This window comes from Myxine glutinosa, chromosome 2 (assembly GCF_964187855.1).
Source record: "Myxine glutinosa chromosome 2, kmMyxGlut1.1, whole genome shotgun sequence".
Classification (NCBI taxonomy): domain Eukaryota; kingdom Metazoa; phylum Chordata; class Myxini; order Myxiniformes; family Myxinidae; genus Myxine; species Myxine glutinosa.
In genome coordinates, this window is record NC_136262.1 from 111,053,125 (window position 1) to 111,081,101 (window position 27,977).

General features: G+C 48.7%; 2 protein-coding genes across 6 annotated transcripts in view; one reads left to right on the forward strand and one right to left on the reverse strand.

Annotated features, from left to right (window-relative positions):
• Positions 1-653: 653 nt before the first annotated feature.
• LOC137421424 (MARVEL domain-containing protein 3) lies at positions 654-27,685 on the reverse strand. Of its 5 annotated transcripts, none has more exons than XM_068107466.2 (5): positions 27,594-27,685; positions 27,083-27,333; positions 19,514-19,584; positions 6,665-6,831; positions 654-1,847 (listed from the first exon to the last, which is right to left on the reverse strand). In XM_068107466.2, exons 3-5 carry the CDS (start codon positions 19,579-19,581, stop codon positions 1,072-1,074), a joined length of 1,011 nt encoding a protein of 336 aa, XP_067963567.2. In that variant the 5' UTR covers positions 19,582-19,584; positions 27,083-27,333; positions 27,594-27,685; the 3' UTR covers positions 654-1,071. The 5 variants fall into 5 exon arrangements, with proteins under 5 accessions (XP_067963567.2, XP_078627545.1, XP_078627544.1 ...); XM_078771419.1 differs by lacking the exon at positions 27,594-27,685 and adding an exon at positions 27,460-27,492; XM_078771418.1 differs by lacking the exon at positions 27,594-27,685 and adding an exon at positions 27,418-27,475.
• Positions 27,452-27,977, forward strand: part of DHRS1 (dehydrogenase/reductase 1) — a 35,440-nt gene continuing 34,914 nt past the window's right edge. The window contains exon 1 of the mRNA XM_068107469.2: positions 27,452-27,749. The gene's annotated coding sequence lies outside the window, so the exon portion shown is untranslated. The remainder of the gene's footprint in view (positions 27,750-27,977) is intronic.

Below are 27,977 nucleotides of genomic sequence, written 5' to 3' on the forward strand. Positions count from 1 at the left end.
TACAGAACGCAACAACCCTTATATACCCGATTGTGAAGCCAATCGTCAAATGTACCTGTCCTTACATTTTATCACGCCACCTGTCATATTATCCTGTTATTGACTTCTTGCTGCGAAAGACAATCAGTGACATGGTTCTTTCAATAAAGAAAATCACCAAAGCATAAAAGAAACTCACCAGATTGATATGCTGAGTTCAGAAAGTAAACCCAAGTCAAGAAAAAATATATATTCCATATTAAATGCCAAGTCTGTATGATCCCGAAGCCTGGTGTTGGCTTAACGGTTAAGGTGGCTGGCTTAAGATCGCAAGGTCCTGAGTTCATGCCCCTGTCATGCCGTTCAATTAACACCAGGCAGGTTGATTGACTCAGCCTGTCATCCTTCCAAGGTCAGAAAAATGAGTACCAGCTTTCTGGGATGAATGAGCCATCTGAGTATCCTGCGTCGGAGTGGCAACTGACCCATCCACGATTGTGCCCAATAACTAATAAACTTCTTCGGCCGCCATATGTATCCGAAGATGCAAAAGGAGTGCTCACGTATGATCCCGCTCTTCCAAGAGTCTCAATCTTCGAGAGAGGATGGCTATAATGCAGTTTTCCCGTGATCCGAACCAAAAGTGCTTCCCCAATGAAAAAGTGGAGCTGGTGAAAGTTTTTCTGCAATTTATGAGTTTGCACTTTTATTATGGCTTTAATAATCACAAGTTATGTTACAGCATTGTTGGGTTTACAGAAAGTACGTTTATAAAGGAGGGGATGGGGGAAGGGTGAAGGTCAAAAGTCAACCAATTTGCATACATTGTTTCTCACAATCCCCAATGTTTTCATTAATTTTTTACATAATGTATTAAAAATCTTGTACACAATTATTACAATCATAAAAGTATCCAGGAAAGCCCTCAATGACCACCTGTTATGAAAGATAAGGCCAAAGGCCTGTCTGTATAAACGTTTTGCTTGAACAGGTAAAAAGCAGGTTTTACGATGGAAAATTATTTTTCAAAACCATGAATGTCACCCTGTCATAGTTATCATACAATTACCTCAGCAAACCACCCAGCCCATCTCAGATGCATAGATCTTCTTCCCGTTTGCATTTCCTTGGTTTGTGAGCTGCGGCTGGTTGTATTCCTTCACGAGGTGGAGGCACATATCGTGAAAGGGTCACATCTGATTCTATATCATTGAGAGCTGTGGAGGTATAGGATGGTGGCTTGTCAAAGAGAGCAGGAGAGGAAACACTCCGGTCGTATGCCATCGTCTTGCCTTTGTGCATCTTGTATAATTTCCTTGCAGCCACTACAGCACTGGCAATGTAGAGCAAAGCCAAGATGACGATGAAAAATGCCGCTGCTCCGTCTGTTCCTTGCACCTGGCAGTTTACCCATGTGTGACCTCTTCCGGCATAGAGACGCTCTCTTTGAAGGCACACGTCTGTGGCATTCGCAGAGATTATGACATGAAGATACAAGGCGAGTCCCACAATGCAAATTAAGGCACAAATTGCACTGAACACCAAGTCGGCCAAAATCCATGCGCGAGAGTCCTTGCGTTTTTTACCGACTGAGCCGACAAGCATACCGAGTGTGCCACAAAAGATCAGCACAGAGACTATAACACCACCATATGTGGCAGGTGCACGCATCTGACTGTAACGCCTATCAAGTTGATTGGCACGCTCAAACTCGACACCTTGAAAAGGGCTTGGTTCAAGAGAATTGAAGATGTTTGTGCCCATGCCCATGGAATAGGAGGATGTGACGCCCGATGAAGTCGCTTGTGAAAGAGCGACACATACAAGCACAAGCAGAGCGAGCATCACCTCCACCAACTTCAACACACCTGGGAGGAAGAAAGCATTGTATCAAGGGGTTAATAAAGACAACTTTGGGTACATCTTATCCATATACCATCTTAATTAAATTAATCTGGAAAAATAAATACAAATCGTTTTTGTAGACAAATGCTTCAATATAATAGTTAATTTAATAAATATTGATCTACTTCTCAATGCCCTGTTGGCACTGACAAGCAAAATGTTCAGACTAATTATCCACCCTAATCCATATCATGCAAGATGTAAAACTGGAATAAACTAGAACGGCACTCAGTAGAGAGTATACCTCCGCCAGGTGAACAGTTAACGTTTTGTATCCAAGAGTAGACCAGAAAATCACAACACAGAATCACATTTAATCAAAATCATCTGTCCACATCTTTGAGACATCCTGCTATGTATCGTGTTTGGCCCTATCTCCCAATGGTGAAGAATCGCTCAAAAAATCATACTGGCCGGATCCGGATCTTCACCAAAATTGAATCGTTTCTTCCGTCGTCACACACCCAACCTGTCCAACAAGTTTCGTCCAAATCCGTCCATAACTTTTTGAGATATCCTGCAATATGTTGGTTTTAACCCTATTGTTTGCTCGTGTTCTGAATAACTTCACTAAGTTATTCATTGGTGAAGAATAACTTTAAAAATTAAATAATTATCATATTCAAATCCATATTCAGATCTTCACCAAAACTGAATCGTTTCTTCCTTGTCACACACCCAACATGTCCAACAAGTTTCATCCAAATCCATCCACAACTTTTTGAGACATCTTGTTCACAAACGGACAAACAGACAGACGGGTGAAAACTTAACCCCCATCCACCTTTGGTGGCGGAAGTAACTAGAGCAATGTGACTGCGTCGCCAATATGCCTCTGCATCGTTTCTGTCCGTGACAACGGGTAGGTGCCCTCGTTGACTGTCCTAAAAATAGAACAAGACCGGCACTCAGTAGAGAGCATACCTCTGCCTGGGTGGCCATATCACTCAATGCTGAAAATTCTACGAGCTGCATCCGGATCTTCACCAAAATTGAATCGATTATTCCTCGTCACACACACAACCTGTCCAACAAATTTCGTCCGAATCCGTCCACAACTTTTTGAGATATTTTATTTTAAAAACGGACAGACAGGTGAAAACATCACCTCCATCGTCCACCTTTGTTGGCGGAGGTAACAAGTTTGATTTAAATCCCTGTAGTGGGGCGGCTTAGCCCAAATATTCAAAAGAATTGTGCATTTTGTGATACAAGCACCAAATTTGGCACACTAGTAGACTATCATATTATGAAAAGATCTGGATATTGGGCCATCTCAGATTCAGAGATTTGATTTTTGCAAGATTTGCAGATTTTGCAAGCTGAGATTGCAACGCCAGGGACGGCCGACTCCTTCCTACGAGCTGCCCACGTCACCCGCACAAGAAGAGCTCATCAAATCACTGCAGCGGCACTGCACATCCTGCAACACCGTGCGTATGAACGCCACTGTATGACATATGCTGATGATGCAGAAGACCTGCCTGAGTTCGAAGACTGGTGTCACCAGAGGAGAAGACATTCCCAACTTTCAGTACTGGGCAACTGTGCTGGAACTAGAGATGTTGGTACTGGTCTACGTGCGTTCTCTGCGGCAGGCTTCATTCACGACGTACCTCGATGCCCTGACGGAACTGGTCCCATGGTTCCATGCCTTAGACCACACACACTATGCCAGGTGGGTCCCTGTTCACCTGAGGGACACGGTTGCACTCCCAATGAAGCACCCAGATGTAGCCAGAGAATTCAGGGCTGGCAACTTCACTGTACAGAAGACGAAGAAGGTGTTCTCTTCGATCCCAATCGAATCGAAATCTTGCAAAAATCAAATCTCTGAATCTGAGATGGCCCAATATCCAGATCTTTTCACAATATGATAGTCTACTAGTGTACCAAATTTGGTGCTTGTATCACAAAATGCACAACAGGTTTGCTATGCTGCTACACTACTGCAGCTGTTCTCAAGTATCACATTTTTACCAAACATGACAGGTTTCACATCAATCAGCGAAGCCGTTTCGGAGAAGTTTTTTTAAAATTACTTTTAACCTAATATGACTGCCAAAGTTACCCGTGCAAAGAGTGCTTTAACCTCAGCGTTGCCTCAGTAAAAAAGGAAATTGTAATACCCTCCACCTCCACCACCACCACCACGTGGTGCTACGCGGCACACATTTACATAAAAAGTTTACGCCGTGGCCACACACCCGATGTTATCCCCACCTCCCCACCTCCCCACACACAAAGTTGTATTTGTACCCCGAGTTTGGTGTTTGTAAGTTAAAGATGTGGCCATGCACAGAACACGTCCCAAGAGAGATTTTGCTTCTTCGAGGTGTATATGTGTATATGTATATGTGTGTGTGTATATATATATGCTGAGTGAAAGGTTTCTTTTCAGACTCCGCCAGCTCATGTTGCTGGCAATGCCATCAGATCTTTGCCACTGTTGATGTCAAAGTGCACGAGTCTACCATTAGAAAGAGGCTGCACAAATTTGATCTACATGGGAGGTGTGCCAGGAGGAAACCTTTGCTGTCCAGAAAGAACATCAGGGCAAGACGAAAGTTTGCCAATGAACACCCCGGCAAAGACCAGCACTTCTGGAACAATGTGCTCTGGACAGATGAGTCAAAGGTAGAGCTATTTGGCCACAGTACCAGAAGACATGTTTGGCGAAAACCAAACACAGCATTTGACCACAAGAACCTGATACCAACTGTAAAGCATGGTGGTGCAAATATTACGGTTTGGGGCAGCTTTGCTGCATCAGGGCCTGGGCAGCTCACCATCACAGAATCCACTATGAATTCTTCATTGTACCAGAGGGTGCTTGAGGATAATGTGAGGCCATCTGTCGGAAAGTTGAAGCTCAACCGAAGGTGGACCTTGCAACATGACAATGACCCTAAACATACCAGTAAATCCACCAAGGAATGGCTAAAAAGAAAGAAATGCAGGGTTTGGAATGGCCAAGTCAAAGCCCGGATCTAAATCCCATCGAGATGTTGTGGGGGGATTTGAAATGAGCTGTGCATGCAAGAAACCCCTCAAACATCGCACAGCTGAAATAATTCTGCATGGAGGTGTGGGCAAAAATTTCTCCCAGTCGGTGTCAGAGACTGGTAGACAGTTATAAGAAACGCCTACTTGAGGTTGTTTCTGCCAAAGGGGGCAATACCACCTATTAGAGCCAAGGGTGTACTTACTTTTTCCACATGCGAAATTTGCATTTATCTTTATTTAAATTATACAATGCACTACAAAATGTAAATGTTTCATGATATTTGTTATATTATATCACCTTTATCTATCAATATTGTTGAAATGAAGATCAAATAGCTGCATGTTGAAATATGTTGAACAAGTCAAAACTTTACATGGGGTGTACTTACTTTTTCATGTGACTGTATATATATTTAGCTAAGGAAGCACACTGTCCCTATGACACGAGGCTGATGTCATGTGCATAAATTATACCAACACATCACCTCCAAACTAGGAGGCATCCGTGTGGTACTCAAGTCTTTGCACACTGAGATTAAAGCTCTGTGGTCACAAATAGACAAAGGCGGAGATGTCGATCTAGATTTCACCCTCATTATGGGCTCATCAGGAAAACATACTGCAAATTGTTTGTGACCAAACTAAACCGCTAATAAATACAGATTGAACCCCTTTGGCGGCTTCATTTTTGAGATGACGGTCATTTCTCTCTCTGCAGTCAGGTCAATTAAGGAGTAATTTCCTCCTCCATCTCATGGATGCCAACTCACAGGGTTTATCCGTGCTCTACTTCAAATGCTGAGCACCAAGCAAGGAAGCAGCATGTACCATTTTAAAGTCTTTGGTATGACTTCTTCTCTATTCTTCTTCTTCTTTGTATGCAACACAAGGCTGTAGAGTGGCATTGGGTGAGGGCACGGCTGTGCCGCTGATGTAATGCCCTCTGCTGCTCAGAGCAGGAATTTCTAATTTGTTCATGGTGCCAGCGATAGGTCGTCTCTCTTCGTGAAGGACACTACGGGAACTTTAGCATCCACCAATGCATACTAGCAGACGGGATGCCTGTTTAACATTCATCCGAAGGACGGCACACTCACTGATGAATCACCCGACTTGTGAAACACCGGGATGACGGTTTATAGCTGGGTCGGGATTCGAACCCAGGCAAGTAAGCTCAGAAGTGAGTGTGTGCACCTCGAGGCCATCCTGCCTGCTCCGGTATGACTCTGCCAGAATCAGAATCGAATCGTGGACCTCCCAGGCTCAAATCGCATTACGCCACCAAGTCTTTCCGATCCATGTTGATGTTTTGTCTTCTTCTTCCATTAGTCTTTTTTTTCTTTTTTCTTTTTTAATGAAAAACAATGATGCCAAATTATTCAACAAATCAGAAGATTCAATCACATTGTCGACTGTTTTTTTCAGTTGAGATCCCAAAGGTAGACCAACAGTATTAAGGTAGTTGCCTACATTCAGGAGCCAATCATAAATGTTGAAAATGTTTTCACATGCAATTGCTCCATTAAAGTGTGAAAAAGTCTTCTTTTTTTTCTTTTTTTAAACCAACGACTACTGTATATATCAGGCTTATGAGTTGGTGGGGCATTCAATTTGAAAAGGTTGCTGGCAATGCCATCAGATCTTTGGTCATCACAAGATAAATACCACCGATATGTAACGTCAACATGGGGTTTGGTTTTCCCTGCACAGTGAACAAGAATTTCAGACAAACTGATTCATTGGACTTTACATCATTTTGATATTTAATGCTTGCCTCGTTTGCTGCAGATGCTGTTACAACAATTGCAGGCACACACGGTGTCATGGCGTCTCTCGTCGTCGTACTGGTATTCTGCATTCTCTCCATATGAAGAAGGGATGCTGGAGGCCAAGGAGTTTCCATGTGAACTCTTATCCCTCCAAGAGATGCGCCTGGAGGACCTGCATGGAGCACATCGAATGGAAAGAAGAATGATGCATGAGAATTACAGATGAACAACTGAAAGAAAGATTGAGTAGAAGTAGAGCAAAACCAAAGATTAGTTGTTGAGACACTTGGCTTGCATGTAAGCTGCACAAAGACAAATATATTTCAGTTCTTCGGACGTGACTCTTTGCCCCCATCAATCTGAGTCAACCGAGCTGTTCGTCGACAGGGTGATGGAATTTAAATACTTGGGATCAGGATATTTCCTTCTGGTAACAGCATGCCAGAATTTGTTGAAACCACTTTGGTATACCTTTCGTTCAATCTGTAAATCCCCAGTCAAGAGACGACTGAAGCTACGTCTGTATACTCTGATATTCTGCTATGCGTCTGAGACGTCGACCCATACGGCAATGAGCAATGCCCGCACCAAGGGCTCTGATATGAAAGCCACAAGATGTATACTCATTATACCTTTGGAGGAGCATGCGACAAATGAGGAGGTAAAATCTCACAGCAATATAAATATATACATATATATATACACAGACTTGGCATTTAATATGGAATTTTTTTTTTTCTTGACTTGGGTTTACTTTCTTAACTCTGTATATCAATCTGGTGAGTTTCTTTTACACTTTGGTGATTTATTTGTTAAAAGAACCATGTCACTGATTGTCTGTCGCAGCAAGAAGTCAACAACAGGATTAGATCACAGGTGGCGTGGCAAAATGTATGGGCAGGTGCATTTCATGATTGGCTTCACAGTCGGGTATACAAGGGTTGTTGCGTTCTGTATTAGTGGAAAACAACTGCTGCACATCTCCAAAACGTATTGCCGCTTCCTCTGGAGATGGTCCGTCAACTCGACAATGCTGTTCGTCATGGAGTGGTGGCTTTACGAAATTACGGCATGAAACAGCGTGCTATTGCTTGGCAGTATGGCATCACTCAAGGTCAGGTGTCAAAGATCCTGAAACGAAATGCTCAGAGGGGTGTCTCTACTCCAATACCGAGGCCAGGACGTCCCCGCAGAACCACGAGGGATGATCGCCAGCTGCACCGGTTAGTCCGCAATGGCCGTACCAAGTCAGCTAATCGGCTTAGGGCTGAGTGGCAGCAACTGACAAATGTGCCTGTATCCAGAAGTCTAGTCAACCAACGACTGGTTCAAGCAGGCTATCGTGCCAGGCGTCCCCTGAGAAAGCCACGCCTGACCAGACAACACCGCCAGCGCCGATTGCAGTGGGCCAGAGAGCACCGTCAATGGCAGCCAGGACACTGGAATCACGTGATCTTCATTGACGAGTCTAGATTTCTGGTCTATCGTCAAGATGGCCGCGTCCGAGTGCGCAGACAAGTGCATGAAGCCTACAACAAAGATTGTACAGTGCCAAGAGTCCAAGCTGGAGGTGGTGGGGTGACCGTTTGGGCTGCTTTTCATGCAGGGGGAAAAACTGACCTGGTTGTTTTGAATGGAAACCTGAACCAGTTCAAGTACAGGGCCATTCTGGAAGAAACATTGCTTCCATTTGCTCGTGTAGCCTTTCGAGGAAACTTTGTCTTCCAAGATGACAATGCACGGCCTCATCGTGCTCGCATGATCCAACACTTTCTTGCTGACCGTGGTGTAGAGCATATGGAGTGGCCTGCCATGTCCCCGGATATGAATCAGATAGAGAACTTGTGGGCAGAATTAACGCGTCAAATCGACAACTTGGACCAGCAGCCGACCTCTGTGCGTGAATTGCAGCAGACTATTGTCACTGCATGGCAAGCGATTCCTGTCCAAACCTTGGCAAATCTCGTGAACAGCATGCCTCAACGTGTACGTGCTCTCCTGAATGTTCTTGGGGGTTACACGAAGTACTGAACTGTAATTTTACTGTCCGTAATCCCAGTCGTAATTTAACTTTTGTTAAAAAAATTTTTGGCTAATGTGCAAAATAAAGAGATACTTCTGGAAAACGTACAGAAGTTTAACACAGTACTGTCCGTGAATCGAGTTCGATATCAGTTTACATCACTTTCAAGGATCAATTTATTTGTTAGGAAATGTCAAATGTGGTTTTTGTTTCTTTTAAAGGTCACATTAACAAAATCTCGAATAATTTCAACATAATTCCAATGAACTTTTGGTTCTAAGACATCTTGAAAAGTAAGTTCACCCCCACAAAAAAAATATTCCATATTAAATGCCAAGTCTGTATATATATACATATATATTGTTGCGGTTTTTAGAACCCTCACTTGTAAATAATTCTTGTAAATATTCCATCATTTAAAAGGTTGAAGGTCACACCCATAGTTAGTTCATATGCAACACGTAGGACACCATAGGAACTTTAGTTATTTCCTTATTATGTGTCAGATAAGGCCGTGTTCCCAATAGTTGAATCTGCGTTGCATTAATCACATAAGATTGGCCCCATTCACTTCCTTTCGAATCTCTCCCTCCCAATTATATTACATGCCTGCGCTTGCCAGCAGTGTTCGCTGCGTTGAGCTGACGTTTGCTCAAGCAAACGCCATTGAACATGCGGTCTCCGGCCGAGGAAAAAGGGGGCGGGACACGAGAACGAGGTGTGGCCCTGTCAACTTGCCGTCAGGGTCGGAGCTGGTGAGCCCTCGCCAACCAACCAGGGCTGAGGTGAGCTCACTGGCGGGCGTGGTTTCGAAGTGCGCGCATTGATCTCAAAGCGCGTTATACAAGCGCAAGCGCGAAGCCCTTTTACGGACTGCGCAGGGGACCATCGATTGCAAGGGACTACGCAGAGGTCTGGCCAGCGAGCACATTCTGATAAGGACTGCGCCACGGACTGCTTATTGTGAGGAAAGGCACCGATTGCACGACTGCCCCTTTGATACGAGCTGCCTGTGATACGAACATTGTTCGGGAAAGAGAGAGAGCGTTGGCACGAGCTACATATTACGTACGCCGCATCCCGGTCCCCCGATATATCTGTAAGGTCCGCTCGTGGTCAACGACGATGCAGCGCGCTGCCGGACTGCTTCCATCACCACAACGGCACGAGTCGGGACCGGGCGGAGAGCCTGACCATCTGCCTGGACCTTCCTCCCCTACCAGCTACAATTCCGTGTGAGTGTGTCTGCTTGTACTGGGGTTATAAGTTAAGACTGTATAGATAAGATTGCCCTGTGTCCTTCTGCTTCTTCTTCTCCTTGTATATTTATTTCGTTTTGTCTTCTTTTCTTTTTAATTTCACTCACCCCTTCTTCGACTTCCTCTAACTTTTGTTTCACCTCTTCCATTTCCCGGTGCGCCCCCTCAATTTCTTCTTCTAAGGCCACCATGGTCGTCTCTATATGCTTCCTGACTTCTCGTTCTCTCGTCTCCATCATCTCTACCACCTCGTCCAACCTCTTTGTCAGCCTCTTGTGTACCGTCTGACATTCTTTCTTCGTCGCTATTAGTTCTTTCTTTATTTCTTTCTGCGTCACTTTCAGCCCCCCTATCACAGCTGTGTTCTTATCGACTTGCTCCCCTAACTCCTTTTGTCCCACTGTCAGCTGCTCTACTCCTCGCGTCAACTCCTCTATACCCCCCTGTAACCTAGCCATACTCTTTCTCACCTCTTTCTCCATGTGCTCCTCACACTGCTTTACCTCGTCGCATACCCCTCCGACCTCTTCGCTCACTCCGCGCCTTATATCCTCCCCCATCTCTCCAATCTCCTTCTTAGATGCCACCCTCATTTGCTCCAATTCGTTCTTTTGGGCGTCCAATTTGCTTTCCAGCCCGTTCTTTACCTCCTCTATCTGATCCCCCATTTGTTTGATCTCCCATTTCCCTCAATTTGCTATCTAATCCCCCAATTTGGTTTCCCATTTGCTCCCCCATTCTATCCATTTTGGCACCCAGTTGGGTCAGGAACAATCTGAGGTCAAACCCCATTTGCACAGCGGCCCCAGCCGCCACCACGGGCTCGGCCTTCGCTGCCATGTGCGCGGCGCCGCCATTTTGCGCGCCTGCAGCCTCTGCTACCGCACCCTCATTGCCTTCCTCCTCCATCTCTCCCAATTGTTCCCTGGGGTCCTGGGTTGACTCTAACCCTTCCTCTACCCCCTCATTTCCCCCCACCGGCATCCAATCGCCTTGATCATCCATGGCACGATTATAATTTGGATGTTAACAATTTTGGCTGCTCGAAATTTTTGACCAAATTTTTCAGATATATAAAAATTTGGTTCGGGTCCAATCCCACTCCCAGACACCAATTGTTGCGGATTCAGGGGTCAGCTCTCCCCTTATCAAGGGGGGGTTAATCCCCTTGTCCTTTTAAGCTGGCCGTCCCGAGTCCTGGAAATTATGACGTCACTTCCGGTCGGTGGTAAGTCGGGTTGTAAGCCTAATTAGTCTTAGTACCTAAGTACTACCACCGGCCGTAAAGCAAGGAGATAACTCCCACCCGAGCAGCAGCGTTAATGGATACACCGAGCGAAGCGAGCCGCGACTCGGGCCGTTAAACACTAAACCCGATCCTGAGCGGTTCCGAAATCGTGCCACAGGTACTCAATTGAAAGAAAGGACGGATGCGATCGGATTAGGAAAACCAAGAAATAACAAGGTGAATTTATTACAAGCCAAAAGAAGAGGAAACGAAAGGAATATACAAGGAGAAGAAGAAGCAGAAGGACACAGGGCAATCTTATCTATACAATCTTAACTTATTACCCCAGGACAAACATACACACTCACACGGGATGGTAGCTGGTAGGGGAGGAAGGTCCAGGCAGATGGTCAGGCTCCTCGCCCGGTCCCGACTCGTGCCGTGGTGGTGATGGAAGCAGGCCGGCAGCGCGCCGCGTCGTCGTTGACCACGAGCGGACGTTCCATATATCGGGGGGACTGGGAGGCCACGTACGTAATATGTAGCTCGTGCCAACGCTCTCTCTCTCTTTCCCAAACAATGTTCGTATCACAGGCAGCTCGTATCAAAGGGGCAGTTCGTGCAATCAGCGCCTCTCCTCACAAGTCTGTATCATCCACGGTCCACTGCACAGTCCGTTACAATAAGCAGTCCGTGGCGCAGTTCTCGAAAGAGGTCTGTCAAAGGGCTTTGCGCGCGCTTATATAATGCGCTCGCAGATCAATGCGCGCTTCATAGAGCCACGCCCGCCAGTGAGCTCACCTCAGCCCTGGTTGGTTGGCGAGGGCTCACCGGCTCCGCCCTTGATGGTAAGTTGACGTGCCACGCCTCGTTCTTGTGTCCTGCCCCCCTTTTTCCTCGGCCTGAGACCGCATGTTCAATGGCGTTTGGAGCGAGCGAACTTCAGCTCAACGCAGCGTACGCTGCTGGCAAGCGGAGACACGTAATAGAATTGGGAGAGAGAGGTTGGCAAAATGGCCAGAATGGATTGGGCCCTATTCTTATTTAATTGATGCAACACAGATTCAACTATTGGGAACACAGCCTTAACTAGACACATAATAAGGAAATAACTAAAGTTACTATGGTGTCCCACGTGTTGCATATGAACTAACTCTGGGTGCGACCTTTAACCTTTTAAATGATGGAATATTATCTACAAGTATTTACAAAGTGAGGGTTCTAAAAACCACAACACCACACTAGGACTGATCTAACCACACTCGCACTATCAAAGACGCTAAGCCAGCAGTTGACGCCAGGCTCAACACCACACTAGGACTGACTAGTAAAAACCGCCACACTAGGACTGATATCCCGCCGAGGGAGGGCTATGCATGTCACCTAGAGGAAGGCATGGAGAGGGTCCATGCCTTCGCCCGCCGCCAGCTCCAGCTGGCGGGGGCCAAGATGAAGCGCAGGTATGACCACCGGAGCCAGGGGAGTCAGTACGCTCCGGGGATGAAGATTTGGTTCTTCAATCCCCAGAGGCGGAAGGGTAGGTGCCCCAAACTCACCTCTCCCTGGCAAGGCCCAGGGGTCGTGCTGTCGCAAGTCTGTGACGTGGTCGTTAAGATCAAAATGGGGCCACGAGCCCTCCCTCGGATCGTCCATGCCGACCGGATAAGACCCTACACCGGCGAGCAGGCGCCCTCGTGGATCGCCTCGGCTTTAGACGCCAAGGTGGGACCCAGTACCTCACAATGACGGGGGTTCATAGTGCGAGAGGACTGGGGGGTGATAGTGGGAGATGCCCGAGGTAGAGGGATGGTGGCTCTACCATCCCTCACCTCCACTATTTGGGCAAAGGAGCTATAGTTATGGGGTTTGGCAGTACAAACTAGCCTGGGAGGGTTAGGATAATGTATAGGGATCTAGAAATGACCATAGGCGACTGAGAATTAAGTCATGACATTGTACAGGTAGTGGGGACGTACAGTAGGGTCGTTGGATGATAACGACGAGGGAGTGCTTAGTATAAGGGATGACGGGGAGCACGAGTTTTAGAGGGGAAATAGATAGCTTAAATGATGCTGTGTGTATGATCTTTAAGTTGCGGATGAAATGAGGAATTGCGAATGGAAGTCCTTATAGTGCTGGTTAGCAAATGAGGCAATGCTCAGGAAGGATGTGTGTGTGTGTGTGTGTGTGTGTGTGTGTGTGTGTGTGTGTGTGTGTGTGTGTGTGTGTGTGTGTGTGTGTGTGTGTGTGTGTGTGTGTGTGTGTGTGTGTGTGTAAAACTGTATGAGCAGAGTAGTGTGTACAAGTATAAGGTGTTGAGTGATTGACTTGCAAGGTGTGCAAGTGAAGTACAGGTGTATGGAGAATGGTTGGATGGAATAGATGGTCTGGAGTAAATGGAGTAGGGAATGAATGGTGGGGAGTGGGAGTGTGGAATACGTGGAGTGGAGTGTATGGTGCGAAGGAGTGGATGGGGGAAGGATGGACCCCTTCACGAGTACCTGGGGAGGGTAGTTTAAAAGTAGGTAGAGGGTACAGGTAAATTGTGGTTGGACATTGACATCTGTGGTACGAAAGTAGCAGAGTACTGCTTGGTTTGGTGCATGAGTGAAGTGGAATGGCTGGGCGTGTGGCCTGTTGGTGAGTGTGATTGGTTGGGCACTCCGCCACCGGTAGTCTGTCCACCAGGTGAGGCCACAGGTAGGCTCTGGGAGCCAGTTAGAGTTCAATGGGGCCCGAGGATCCAGAGAAGGACCCGGGTAGCCCGGCACCAGAGAGGGCGGTAGCGGGGTGAGAGAGCCAGAGGGCCTTCCCCAGGTAGGTTAGGGTGAGGAGCAGGTAAGCTCGGGTGGCCACTGCAGTGGCAGAGGTGTGCAGGTGAGCGGACCTGCTGGTGAGCCAAACGACCCAGCCCTGAAATTGTGCAAGGGCACAGTATAGAAGAATCGGGGGAGTGAGACCCCAAATTGGTGAGCGCCACAGTATGTTCAATGGGAATTGGTTTTTAGAATCACATCGAGTAATGATGGCCAATGGTTTGGCGGGGTAAGACCCAGGGTAGTTTAATTGTGTTAATGTCAATTAGAAAGATAGATAGGACGAAAGTCTCTTCGCACCATCCGCATCCACTCACCTGGGTGATAAGACTCCACACCATGTTTTTGCAAGCATTTGGAATGAAAGACGCATCTCGACGTGGGTGAGACATTGTTTAATATTCCATCCCTTCCTTCTTGGGAGGGATTGGGGACGAATTTGGCATTAGAGGGAATGCGGGACAAGACAATAGCGACGGATTTGTAAATTGTGTAAATACGGGTAAGGGCAAGGGTAGGGTAGGTGACATGGGAGGTGACGAACGGATAGGGACGAGCTTTCGTAGCTCGCTCTCCCGCGCCCTTCATGTTGCATTGCTTTGTATTGATGTGTACCCTTGCACCCCTGCCCACTGATCAGCTTGTCCTTCCTTCCCCACTCACAGACCATTGTTCTTTTGTGCTGGGGGGGGGGGGGGGGGGGGGGGGGGAGTGAGTGTGCAGGTGACCACAGTTGTGCGCCCGCACCCTTGTTGCCTCCGGCCTGCACTGATGCACCATATGGACCACATGTTCTGTGGCCTAGCACCACCTTATGGACCACACGTACTGTGGCCTGGCACCTCTGCTGGGACCGACCATTGTTGCCAGCGGTATCTGGTTGCGGACCACTGTTTTCAAAGTGGCCTCCATGCCATGCAGGTGGACCACCGGAGTTGGCCCTGCTGGCCCTGAGTAATAAAAAGCGGACGCGGTGTGTGCCCTTTTAATAAATAACATCAAGCAAGAAGACAGCCAGAAGCATCGGCCCAGCAGCCAGCCCAGCAGAGAAGACATCAGACATCATTTTATTATTTTAAAATGTGCTGATTGTGCCTTTTTCATTTATGGTGCTTTTGGTGCATTGATTTTTTGGTGCTTTTTGGTGCTTAGTGGTGCATTTTCATTATGGGTGCATATGGTATGGTGTATCAGTGCAGTGCAGTGATTTTCCTCTTTTCAAAAGTTCTGCTTGTTCCCACAAAAGACAGGTCCTGGGTGACAGTTTGTAAATATATAATTAGTGTTTTTGTAAATAATGCTCCCCACCGGCTTAAATGTGTAGTTTCAGAATAATTCCGCAATTCGGTTAGTCTGTGGGCATGAGTCAGTTCGGTAGGATGCAACGCAGCAGGCGGGACATATTTAGTGTTAAAACTGTCGCACTCAGGGTAAGGTTAAAAGTAGAGGGTAACCACACCTAAGTGTCACACTAAGTCAAAGTTGTTTCGTCCCGGCACGGGCCTGGAAGAAAGGAGGGTGCAGTGTTGCGGTTTTTAGAACCCTCACTTGTAAATAATTCTTGTAAATATTCCATCATTTAAAAGGTTAAAGGTCGCACCTGTAGTTAATCCATATGCAACACGTAGGACACCATAGGAACGTTAGTTATTTCCTTATTATGTGTCTAGTTAAGGCTGTGTTCCTAATAGTTGAATCTGCGATGCATCAATTAAATAAGAATAGGTCCCAATCCATTCTGGCCATTTTGCCAACCTCTCTCTCCCAATTATATTACGCGTCTCCGCTTGCCAGCAGCATTCGCTGCGTTGAGCTGAAGTTTGCTTGCTCCAAACACCATTGAACATGCGGTCTCAGGCCGAGGAAAAAGGGGGCGGGACACAAGAACGAGGCGTGGCCCTGTCAACTCGCCATCAAGGGCGGAGCCGGTAAGCCCTCGCCAACCAACCAGGGCTGAGGTGAGCTCACTGGCGGGCGTAGTTTTGAAGTGCGCGCATTGATCTCAAAGCGCGTTATATAAGCGCAAGCGCGACGCCCTTTTACGGACTGCGCAGGGGACCATCGATTGCAAGGGACTGCGTGAGGGAGCACATTTTGATACGGACTTCTTTCGAGGACTGCGCCACGGACTGCGCGGAGGTCTGGCCAGCGAGCACATTCTGATAAGGACTGCGCCACGGACTGCTTATTGCGAGGAAAGGCGCTGATTGCACGGACTGCGCCGAGAGAGAGCTTTGTAATACGAACATTGTTCGGGAGAGAGAGAGAGAGAGCGTTGGCATGAGCTACATATTACGTACGCCGCATCCCAGTCCCCCGATATATCTGTAAGGTCCGCAAAAGGTCAACGACGCGCGGCGCGCTGCCGGCCTGCTTCCATCACCACCACGGCACGAGTCGGGACCGGGCGAAGAGCCTGACCATCTGCCTGGACCTTCCTCCCCTACCACTACAATTCCGTGTGAGTGTGTCTGTTTGTCCTGGGGTTATAAGTTAAGACTGTATAGATAAGATTGCCCTGTGTCCTTTTGTTTCTTTTTCCTTGTATATTCCTTTCGTTTCCTCTTTGATTTGTTAATAAATGTACCTTGTTCTTTCTTGGTTTTCCTAATCCGATCGCCTCCGTCCTTTCTTTCAATTGAGTACCTGTGGCACGATTTGGAAACCGCTCAGGATCGGGTTAGTCTTTGTTAATGGCTCGGGCCGCGGATTGCTAACCGCTTGGCAATTTCCATCTTATCCGTGGTTCGAGCGGGAGTTATTTCCCTGCTTTACGGTCGGGTTAGTAAGTATGTATTTGGGACTTCATTGACCAATCACCCTAGCTAATTCCGACCGGAAGGAGCATCATAGCTTCCAGGATTGGGGGACGGCCAGCTTAAAAGACAAGGGGATTAACCCCCCCCCTCCCCCCCTTGATAAGGGGAGCGCCGACCCCAGAATCCGCAACAATTCTGCCTGAATTGTCCGCAACAATCCGAATCTGTAAATCCCCAGTCAAGGGATGACTGAAGCTACGTCTGTATACTCTGATATTCTGCTATGCGTCTGAGACGTCCACCCATACGGCAATGAGCAATGCCCGCACCAACGCCTCTGATATGAAAGCCACAAGATGTATACTCATTATACCTTTGGAGGAGCATGCGACAAATGAGGAGGTAAAATCTCACTGCAATATATATATATTGCAGTGTTGTTGCACAAGTTGCACCACAACATGTAGCCTCGCTTTAGTTCAGTTATTTCTTTTTAAATGTTAAGTATAGTCTCCTTCCCAGTGTTAGTATGCGTTGATGCAGGTAAGTAAGGGGAGGCCTCATTGGGCCTGGAATGCCATGTGCTAGGCCTGGGACAAGTCTTGGAGGCCCGAGGGAGGAGCTAAAGGGGAGTGGCTGGCAAACAGCCAATGGAGCTAAGGGGAGTGGCCAGCAGCAAAAGGCCAATAAGAACTAAGGGGAGTAACTGATGGGGCGAGATCACGACACGTGACCCCCGGTGGCCAGTGGAGGCCTTTGGAACATTCTAGTGGGGCTCCGAGGGGATATAAGCCCCGCCCAAGACCCCCGAACGGTCAGAAGGTGTGGTCAAGTCTCTCGCTAGCACGAAGCCATGTGGTCGACTCGCTCGCTCTCTGCCCCCCCCCCCCCCCCCCCGAACAAAAGAAGCTCTCAGCGCTCTCTCTGTAGTCAGCGTTCTGCCCTGCTCTCTGCTGCCTTGTTCTCCCCGGCTTTCACTTTTGGTTGCCCTCGCTTTCGTGAGATAAACGCTTTCGCGGGACGATCCCTCTCGTGGCCCTGTGCTCCAACGATCTCCTGCCTGGACGCCCTGCACGAGCGCTTCGCCTCGTTAACTTCGGGACACGCTGCGGAGGTTCCCGTGCGTGCACAACTGGAGGCCGACGTCCCTGCTATGAACATCACCGAGGGGAACGCCCAACGAGCTGTCCGGGGCGAACTGCACGGAGCGGCCGCGCTGTGAGCGCGTCCTCTTCTTCCTTCCTTTCCCCGCGTGACTGAGGGCCCTTGTCTGGGGAATTAAGTTAAGGACGGTTAAGTTTCTGCCCTGTGTCTCTTTACTCTGATTGATCATCTATCTATAATTCCAGTAATCTCTGTGTGTGTGTGTGTGTGTGTATGTCTGTGTGTGTGTTTGTTTGTCTGTGACCGCTGTTTCTCGACAACCACGGGTCCGATATACTTGCAACTTGCCAGGTATATTGCTGGGGACCCGAGGATGTGCCTTTTCAAGGTTTGAAATTAATCGGACAAGTAGTTACCGAGCTATGTCCAAAAAACGATTCAACCAATCAGAGAGCAGCGAGCTATCACGTGTGCCGAACGTGCCGAACAGACTCTGCCTCGGACGGCACATTTGAGAGCGTATTCATTTATTTCACGTTGGCAAACTATGTTGGCGTTAAACTATGTTTTAAAACTAATTAAAACTAATTTGCGATTCATCGTAACTGCGATTTGCGACCTTCCGGACAGTGAAGACTTCACTTCCGGCAGCCAATCACAGAACGCGTTGTTGCGAGCCGAGCCGAGCGCGTGCGCCATTACGGTTCGTAATTCGATTTCTTCCGGAGAAAATAATAATTTCTCGATTTCTTATGCGCATTATTTCTCCCAGAGCGAAGGGCGGAAGCGAAGAGCGTTGTTTTTTTTGTTTACGGGCGTACGGGCGGGGTAGAGCGTACGGGTAGCGTTTTTTTTTTTTTTTGGCAAGGAACGGGCACCCACGTACGGGCATGCCCTAGTTGTACAAATTGTAATAAACCTGTGTTCTTTGCTTCCAACTTGGCCGTATACGTCTTTTCCACCATTGGCCTCGCATTGTACGAGATAAAACCGCTCGATCGGGTTCATAATAACGGCACGAGTCACATGACAGGCAAACCGCTCAGGCGTATCAACCCAGCGTGACTCGGGCGAGGTTCAGCCCCAGTCCTCGCAGCGGCACGTGTATCGAAGGTACCAGGGTATTTGACCGGAAACCCTTCCGCGCGCTCGCTGCGGGGTTGGCGGCTGGAATTGTTCCGCAATCCGCCCCACGAGTGTACAGTGGGTATCGGCCTCGTGGACTCGAAGCTCGAGGGGGAGAAGGGTTGAACCCCCCTTAGTACGTCGACGGGCTCGAGATCCGCAACAAATATATATATATATATACCAGTCATGATGTGACAGTATCTGAATTAACATCTGTAAAATGACTGATGTCACGGCGTTCGCTCATTGTTGGAGCACTAAATTATGCATGTATGTATGTATGTATGTATGTATGTATGTATGTATGTATGTATACGACTGTATAGGAGTTGGGCACGGTTGATTTTATATCAGGAGGATTTTTAAGCCTCCACCAACTCACCCCTGAGGCAGCCATATGGTTGCAGAACCTGGACATTGAACTTTAGCACACCCCATATTGGCCATACACAAGAAGAAAAGGAAGAAGAAGAAGAACACAAAGGACACGAAACAAGAATGCATACACAAAAAGGACTCGGTGAATTTGAATCTCACCGATTAGAATGACTTGGGTTTGAAGGTCTGGAATGAAATTCCAATCTTCGATCATCTCGCCAAGACATTGTCTGCACGAGAAAGAAAAAATAGAAAGTTTGATCATGGTGTACATCCTTTCTTTTACCTTTTGGATGACGAGGCAAAAAGTTAGTTCAATTAACCATGAACTACAACCAACTTCTCCCCAATTTCCTTACTTTTCTTGTTTGCCATCTTGTTTTTTCATATTAATCTCCATCACCATGTTCGTTTATGCACATTCAGACAACGTACACTTGAAGAGAACATTGTTATAGCATGAAGTTGCACATGCAAGGTATTAAAATGGAAACGCTCCTGGGAGAACTTGTTCATACATCGTGTGCAGGACAAAGACACTCGTAGACGTCAGCGACACATATTACAAGGACAATAACAGATTGTACAAATACACACAGCATATTGTGTTGAACATGTGTTCATGAGATACCAGTTCAGATGGGAAAGCTAAATGGACCAACTGTTCCTTCTCAAGAAAAGTGGTTGTGTTTGTTGGCTCATGAAGGGCCCATTGAAACATATTAAATGGTCATTTAGATTTTACATTGAGGTTAACAAATTGCCTTGTGCAGCGTTTCGGAGGACACTCGACTTTAGACGAAGCATCAATCGACACTGTCCGTCTGAATTTGTTTGTTGATGTTCGGAGGGAACTTCACAAAGTTCTATGAACAAGATAGAATCGTAAGAGACACACCAATGTTATTTTCTGCAACATACAAGCACATGTTAATGAAGAAGATGAAACGAATGTGTATATGTACTTACTTGTGACGGAGCAGGGGGTTTGTGTGGGTTAGGGGGTGGGGGCTTGTGAGGGAGTACATGGATGTGTTCAGCAGTTACCGTGTCTATCCATGGAGCTTTAGAACTTCTTACATATATAAAGTGTGCATTTACAGTAAGACAATATATATGCATTGTGCACATGCTGTATTGTATACACACGTTATATGTGAGATTAAAGCGCGGTGTTACGCGCGCTGCTTGTAAGCAAGGAGGAAGCGGACAACGCGGTAAGTTGTAAGAGTCTTTATTCGAGAGGTCCACTGTAACACTGGAGCGTTCCGGGCTGCGCGCTCGGTGTATATCCCGCGGCCACGCCTACCCCTTGGGCGTGGCCGCCGCCCACTTGGTGCTCGGAATGATGCCCTCGCGCCAGTGAGCTTTCGTGTCCGCCACACGCGCCCCCCCCCCCCCCCCCCCCAGAATTACCGCGCACCTGGAGGGCCACTTTGCGGGGCAAACGGATGACCCGGCCGAAGCGCCCTCTTGCGACTGGCGGCGTCCGGGGTGCAGGGATGCCAGCTGGGATGCCTCCGGCTGCACCCGGGATGGGTGCAGGCTCGGGGGGCGGCGTGCCGGCGGGGCCGGGCGGTGCTGGGGGTCCGCCCGCCGGGGGGCGGCCCCGACATGGGGGCCGAGCCACCGGCGGTGGGTGGTCTACGTCGAGGTGGGCCGGCTTGAGGCGGTCTATGGAGACCCGGTCAGGAGTGCCGCCGATGTCCAAGGTGAAATGTTTCACCCCGGTCTCCAGCACGTGGAAAGGCCCGTCGTACGGTGTCCGGTGGGCGTCGTGCCGGACGAAGACGTACTCCGCGGTGCGAAGCTCCGGGGCGACGTGCGTAGGTGTGTGCCCGTAGTCTGCCGTGGGCACCGGGGCGAACCTCTGGGCGGTCTCCTGCAGTGCGGAGCGCTCCTGCGCCGCGGACCATGGTGCCGTGGAGTCGGGGAGGAACTCGCCCGGCACCCGCAGCGGTTGCCCGAAGACCAACTCCGCCCCGCGGATGCGCGCAGGTCGTCCTTGGGCGCCGTCCGGAGGCCCAGCAGCACCCAGGGGAGCCTGTCGACCCAGCTGCCGTCGCGGAGGGTCGCCCGGAGCGTGGCCTTCAACGAGCGGTGGAACCGCTCGCACAGGCCGTTAGCCTGGGGTGGTAGGCCGTGGTGCGGTGCAGCTGGACCCCGAGCCCCCGCGCGACCGCCCCCCAGAGCTCCGAGGTGAACTGGGGGCCGCGGTCGGACGAGATGTCCGAGGGGGCGCCGAACTGGGCGACCTAGGTGGCGATGAACGCCTGCGCGACGTCCACCGCCATCGTTGACGCCAAAGGCACGGCCTCCGGCCACCGGGTGGTGCGGTCCATCATGGTCAGGACGTGGGTGAAACCCCGCGAGGGGGGCAGAGGTCCCAACAGGTCCATGTGAACGTGGTCAAACCGACGTTCCGGCACCGCAAACGGGGCCAATGGGGCCTGGGTGTGTCGGTGCACCTTCGCGCGCTGGCACGCAAGGCACGTCCTGGCCCAGCCGCGGACGGCCTTCCGGAGGCCATGCCAGACAAACTTGTCGGCGATCAACCTCTGGGAGGCCCTCGTGCCCGGGTGGGACAGGCCGTGGATGGAGTCGAAAATCCCAGCCCGCGGGCACGATGGGGCAAGGCCGCCCGAGGGAGACGTCGCACCAGAGGGCCGTGCCCGCGCCGTTGAATGGCACCTCGGTGACGCGGAGGCCCGTAACGGCGGTCCGCAAGGCCTTAACGTTGGGATCGGCGGCCTGGTCCGCCGCCATCCGGGCATAGTCGATGCCGAGGTGGACCGCGTGGGCAACGGACCGGGAAAGGCAATCCGCCACCGGGTTGTCCTTCCCCGCGACGTGCCGGATGTCCGTCGTGTATTCGGACACGGCCGAGAGGTGACGCTGCTGCCGGGCCGACCACGGCTCGGCGACCTTTCCCATCGCGAACACCAGTGGCTTGTGGTCGACGAAGGCCGTGAACGTACGGCCCTCGAGCAGATGGCGGAAGTGCCTGACCGCCAGGTGGAGCCCGAGCAACTCGTGGTCGAAGGTACTGTACCGGCGTTCGGGCGGGCGAAGCTGCCGGCTGAAGAACGCCAGCGATTGCCATGGCTGTGGCGGGTTCGGGTGGTCAGTGACGGCTGACCAGAACGTCGGAGGTCACCAATAAAGCACGGTGTTACGCGCGCTGCCGGTAAGCAAGGAGGAAGCGGACAACGCGGTAAGTTGTAAGAGTCTTTATTCGAGAGCTCCACTAACACTGGAGCGTTCCGGGCTGCGCGCCCGGTGTATATCCCGCGGCCACGCCTACCCCTCGGGCGTGGCCGCCGCCCACTTGGTGCGCGGAATGATGCCCTCGCGCCAGTGAGCTTTCGTGTCCGCCACAAGATGTTGTGTGCACGCATCTTGTGCATGACATATTGCACATATTTTGTACACACACACACACACACACACACACACACACACACACACACACACACACACACACACACACACACACACACACACACACACACACACACACACACACACACACACACACACACACACACACATATGCACATAGATATACAATCACAAACGCACACATACACATACACACACAAACATAAACACACAAATATAAACAAAAACACACACACAAACAAACGTAAACACGCACACAAACACCACACACACATACAAACATACACACACAAATATGAACAAAAACGAACACAAACAAACACAAAAACAAACATAAACACACACACAAACACAACTATACACACACACAAACACAACTATACACACATGTAAACACACACACAAACATAACTATACACACATATAAACAAAAACACACAAACACAACTATACACACACATAAACACACACACAAACACAACTATACACACATATAAACACACACACAAACACAACTATACACACACACAAACACAACTATACACACATATAAACAAAAACACACAAACAACTATACACACACATAAACACATACAAACACACACACAAACAACTATACACACATATAAACACACACACAAACACAACTATACACACACACAAACACAACTATACACACATATATACACACATGTGTGTGCCTCGTACTCGTCCCTTCGCTCCTGCCTGGCATGGCTCTGAAGTACTCCGCCGCAAGGCTTCTTCTGCTCAATACCCGCTCCACCCCATCATGCATCTCTGCCATCAAATCAAATGGACTCCTCCGACGACCCAGGTACATTCACCGTGGCTCCGGTCGCAAGTTTGTTTATTTGCAATCAGGTCACTCCATCCCCGTCCTCTGGTCGGCTCAGCGCACTCTCACTCTTCGTCCCAGCGCACCTGGTCACAGCAACCCACACGATCGCACCTCTTGCCTACGAACCCTGGCTAAATCACCTGAATTCATCCCTGCTGTTCAAAACAACATCAAGCTCACCCTGTTCAACACCCGGTCCCTCAACAATAAATGCCTCATCCTGAACGAATACATCCTGGATAACAAACTGGACTTTCTCTGTCTCACCGAAACCTGGCAACAACCTCTGGACTACTACACACTCAACCTCACCACACCCAATGGATATTCCTACGTCAATAAACCACGCTCGGAGGGCCGAGGTGGTGGAATTGCCGTTATCCACCGTCAAGACATCAAGACCAACCTCATCTCCATCTCATCTGCTCCATCATTTGAACACCTGGCTTTAAAACTCTCTGGTCACACGCAGTCAGTCATGGCTGTCGTCTACCGCCCTCCCAAACCACACCCATCATTCCTGTCTGACTTCTCCTACTTTCTGACCCAGCTATGTTCCCTCTCCCCCTCAATCCTCCTCCTTGGTGATTTCAATATCCACATGGACTCCACTGACTCCACAATAACCACTGACTTCACTGATTTACTCACCTGCTTTAACCTCACTCAACATGTCGACTTTCCTACCCATATCCGTGGTCACATTTTGGACCTTGTCTGCTCCACTGGATTAAATTTGCACCATCTCTATGGCTCCGACCTCACCCTCTCTGACCACTTAGCCATCACTCTGACCATCAACATCCCCGCCCCAACACCAAGGCATTATCGCACAATCAACTTCCGTAAGCTAAACGCTCTTTCACCTACCTCATTCTCATCCACCCTCTCTGAAAAAATGTCCACTTCTCCCTTCATTGACCTCCACACCCCTTCCGACCTCACTGACTACTACAACCACACTCTCTCCTCCTGCCTTGACCAGCTTGCGCCTGTAAAAACCAAAACAGTTTCTTTCACCCATTCTGCTCCCTGGTTTACCCCTGAACTCCACCTGATGAAAACTCGTGCTCGCCAACTTGAAAGACTCCGCAATAAAACGGGTCTCACAGTTCACTCCCAAGCCTACAAGGACCACATACAACACTACAAAGATGCCCTCTCCCGCGCCCGCTCTGCCTACTACTCTCAAATTATCCACTCTGGCTCCGGAAACCCAAAAGCACTCTTCTCGACAATAAACAAACTCCTCCGCCCCCTGAACACCACCACCCAGTCATTCACAGTAGACAACTGCATCTCCTTCCTCTCTTTCTTCCAACGCAAAATTGACAACATCTACAACAGCTTGACCACCGCCGCACCCGCTCCCCCTCCAACCACCTGCCCCCCCTTGTCCTGCCATCCCCTGTCTCGGTTCTCCCCAATCTCTCCTACTGACCTCTCTGAACTCCTCATAGGAATGAAAACTGCCACCTGCACTCTTGACCCCATCCCCTCCAGCTTTGTCAAAGCCTCCCTCCCTGCTCTCTCTCCACTTATCATTGCAACAATAAACTCCTCCCTGTCTACAGGCATCGTCCCACCTTCCCTCAAAATTGCTGCTGTTACCCCCATTCTAAAAAAACCTGGTCTAAACCCTGACACCCTAAACAACTTCAGACCCATCTCCAACCTACCCTTTCTGTCAAAAGTTTTGGAACGCGCTGTAGCCACTCAACTCAAACATCATCTCTCTGCCAATAACTTGTATGAAACATTCCAATCCGGATTCCGCTCCAACCACAGTACTGAAACTGCTCTCCTCAAAATCACCAACGACCTTCTCCTCTCCTCTGACGCTGGCAACCTCAACATTCTCGTCCTCCTCGACCTCAGCGCTGCCTTTGACACCATCGATCACACTATCCTCCTCACCCGACTTGAATCCACCTTTAACGTCACCGGCACTGCCCTCTCTTGGATTAAATCATACCTCTCTGACAGATGCCAGTTCATCTCCATCAATAACTGCAAATCCCCCACTGCTCCCCTCCCCCAAGGTGTCCCCCAAGGTTCAGTTCTTGGCCCCCTCCTCTTCATCCTTTACCTGTCCCCGCTCGGTCACTTAATCCGCCGTCATGGTCTCCAATTCCACTGCTTCGCCGATGACATCCAGCTTTTCATCTCCACCAAGTCCGTCTCCACCGACACCCACTCTATCCTGACAAACTGCATCACTGAAATAAAATCCTGGCTTCAAATCAACTTCCTCAAGCTTAACTGTGATAAATCTGAAATAATCATCATTGGCCCAAAAACGCTCACAAAATCCACCCATAACTTTGCCCTCAACATCGACGGTATCCCAGTATCCACCTCCCCTCACATCCGGAATCTTGGCGTCATCTTTGACCAAACCCTTTCCTTCGACAAATACACTAAACAGATCACAAAGTCAGCCTTCTTTCACCTGAAAAACATTGCCCGTCTCCGCTCATCCCTCTCCTCCACGGCTGCAGAAACCCTCATCCACGCCTTCATCACCTCCCGTCTGGACTACTGCAATAGCCTCCTCTATGGTTCACCCTCAAAAATCACCAATAAACTCCAATACATTCAGAACTCCGCTGCCCGTCTACTCACTCATTCCCGGACCCGTGACCACATCACCCCCGTCCTTTACAAGCTTCACTGGCTCCCCATCCCCCAGAGAATCCAGTACAAAATCCTCCTCTTGACATACAAAGCCCTCCATAACCTGGCCCCATCCTACCTGGCTGACCTCCTCTCCAGACACACTCCCACCCGCAACCTCCGCTCTGCTGGTACCAACCTCCTGACCCCCTCCATCCGGACCAAATTCAGATCCTGGGGGGACAGGGCCTTCTCCATCGCTGCTCCCACCCTCTGGAACTCACTACCTCACACCATCAGAGACTCCTCCTCACTCACCACATTCAAAACATCACTAAAGACCCACCTGTTCAACGCTGCATTCAACATTCAACCCACAGCATTTAACCCCTGACTATCTCTTCTCCTTCTCCCTCCTTTTGCTTTAAATATTTCCCTATTGATTCTTGTCTTGTCTTTTTGATTCTTGTCTTATATATATGCCGTATATCGCTGCTGTTTGTTTTCTTGATTCTTGTCTTTTTGCAATTGTTGTTTTCATGTATTGTTATGCATTATGTTTTCCACTCTGTCAAAGCGCCTTTGGGCTTCTGGAAAAGCGCTATACAAAATAAATGAATTATTATTATTATTATAAACACACACAAACACAACTATACACACATAAACACACACACAAACATACACATATAAACAAAGCAAAGATGGTGAATCTCGTCTTCCGAAGTTATTACAGACTCCGGTCTATATGATTATAATTCCCCTATAACACATATGATTAAACTGTGAAGCAGATTTGAGTTCAGATTTGAATAAATGTGGAAGAACCTTATAAATTGGACCCAACACACCTTCCCTTGGCGTCTCTCCAGCGATCACCTCAATGACGTCACTCAGGTACCAAAATAAAACTTTTTAAAAATTAAACTCCGCGGAGTTTGTTTCATTATTTTATCAGATGAGGAAGGATCTTCTTCAGTGGACGATAAACGTCGGCAGAGACCGTGCAGTACTCGAACCCAAGGACCAAATACCTTTAACTAGTGCGATGTGGATTTACCGGCAACTATTCACCTGCCTTGTAATAATATGGCTCCCGAACCTAAAAAAACAAACAAACAAAACAGGAAATGAACATTTCTCATGAAACGAACTTGAGAACTAAAACCTCCCGTACTCGTTTTACCTGAACTGTGACGTCATTTTGCTACGCACGCCTTACACTTACAGGTTCCATCTTCGATGGTCGAACGTGTTTTGTGCTTTTAGGGTTTTTTAATAGGGTTCTCGTCGATATGGGATATGAAATGAAATTATTTGTTGATTGTGTTAAACAGTTAAAGCAGATATTGCGGGATTCACCTGCTCACACTCACACCATGGCCGCATGGCGTCTTCCGCACACAGGTTGAACCAATGATCCGTCACGTGGTTCGTTCTCCTCCCAAAACACCGACTGGAATTGGAATTTTTGATCGTCGAAGTATTAGTTAATCCACCTGGGACCACATATTACAGGTATGAGGATATGACGTAAACATTCGTTCTGACGTGAAGTTCTGATCAGAGGATGACGTGCCAAACAATCACGTGATCGACTGTGTGTGTGTGTGTGTGTGTGTGTGTGTGTGTGTGTGTGTGTGTGTGTGTGTGTGTGTGTGTGTGTATGTGTGTGTGTGTGTGTGTGTGTTGGTTGTCACCTTCATTTGCGGGTTTCTCACATAAACACACGTCAAATCGATATTT

Bases quoted from the DNA above. Each gene is read 5' to 3' on its own strand.
- LOC137421424 (XM_068107466.2), bottom strand. From the start codon at position 19,581: ATGTCTTGGCGAGATGATCGAAGATTGGAATTTCATTCCAGACCTTCA. The intron at 6,832-19,513 runs GTGAGATTCAAA...TGCTCCATGCAG, and splicing joins AACCCAAGTCATTCTAATCG to GTCCTCCAGGCGCATCTCTT. The intron at 1,848-6,664 runs GCAAGCATTAAA...TCTTCCTCCCAG, and splicing joins CAGCATCTGCAGCAAACGAG to GTGTGTTGAAGTTGGTGGAG.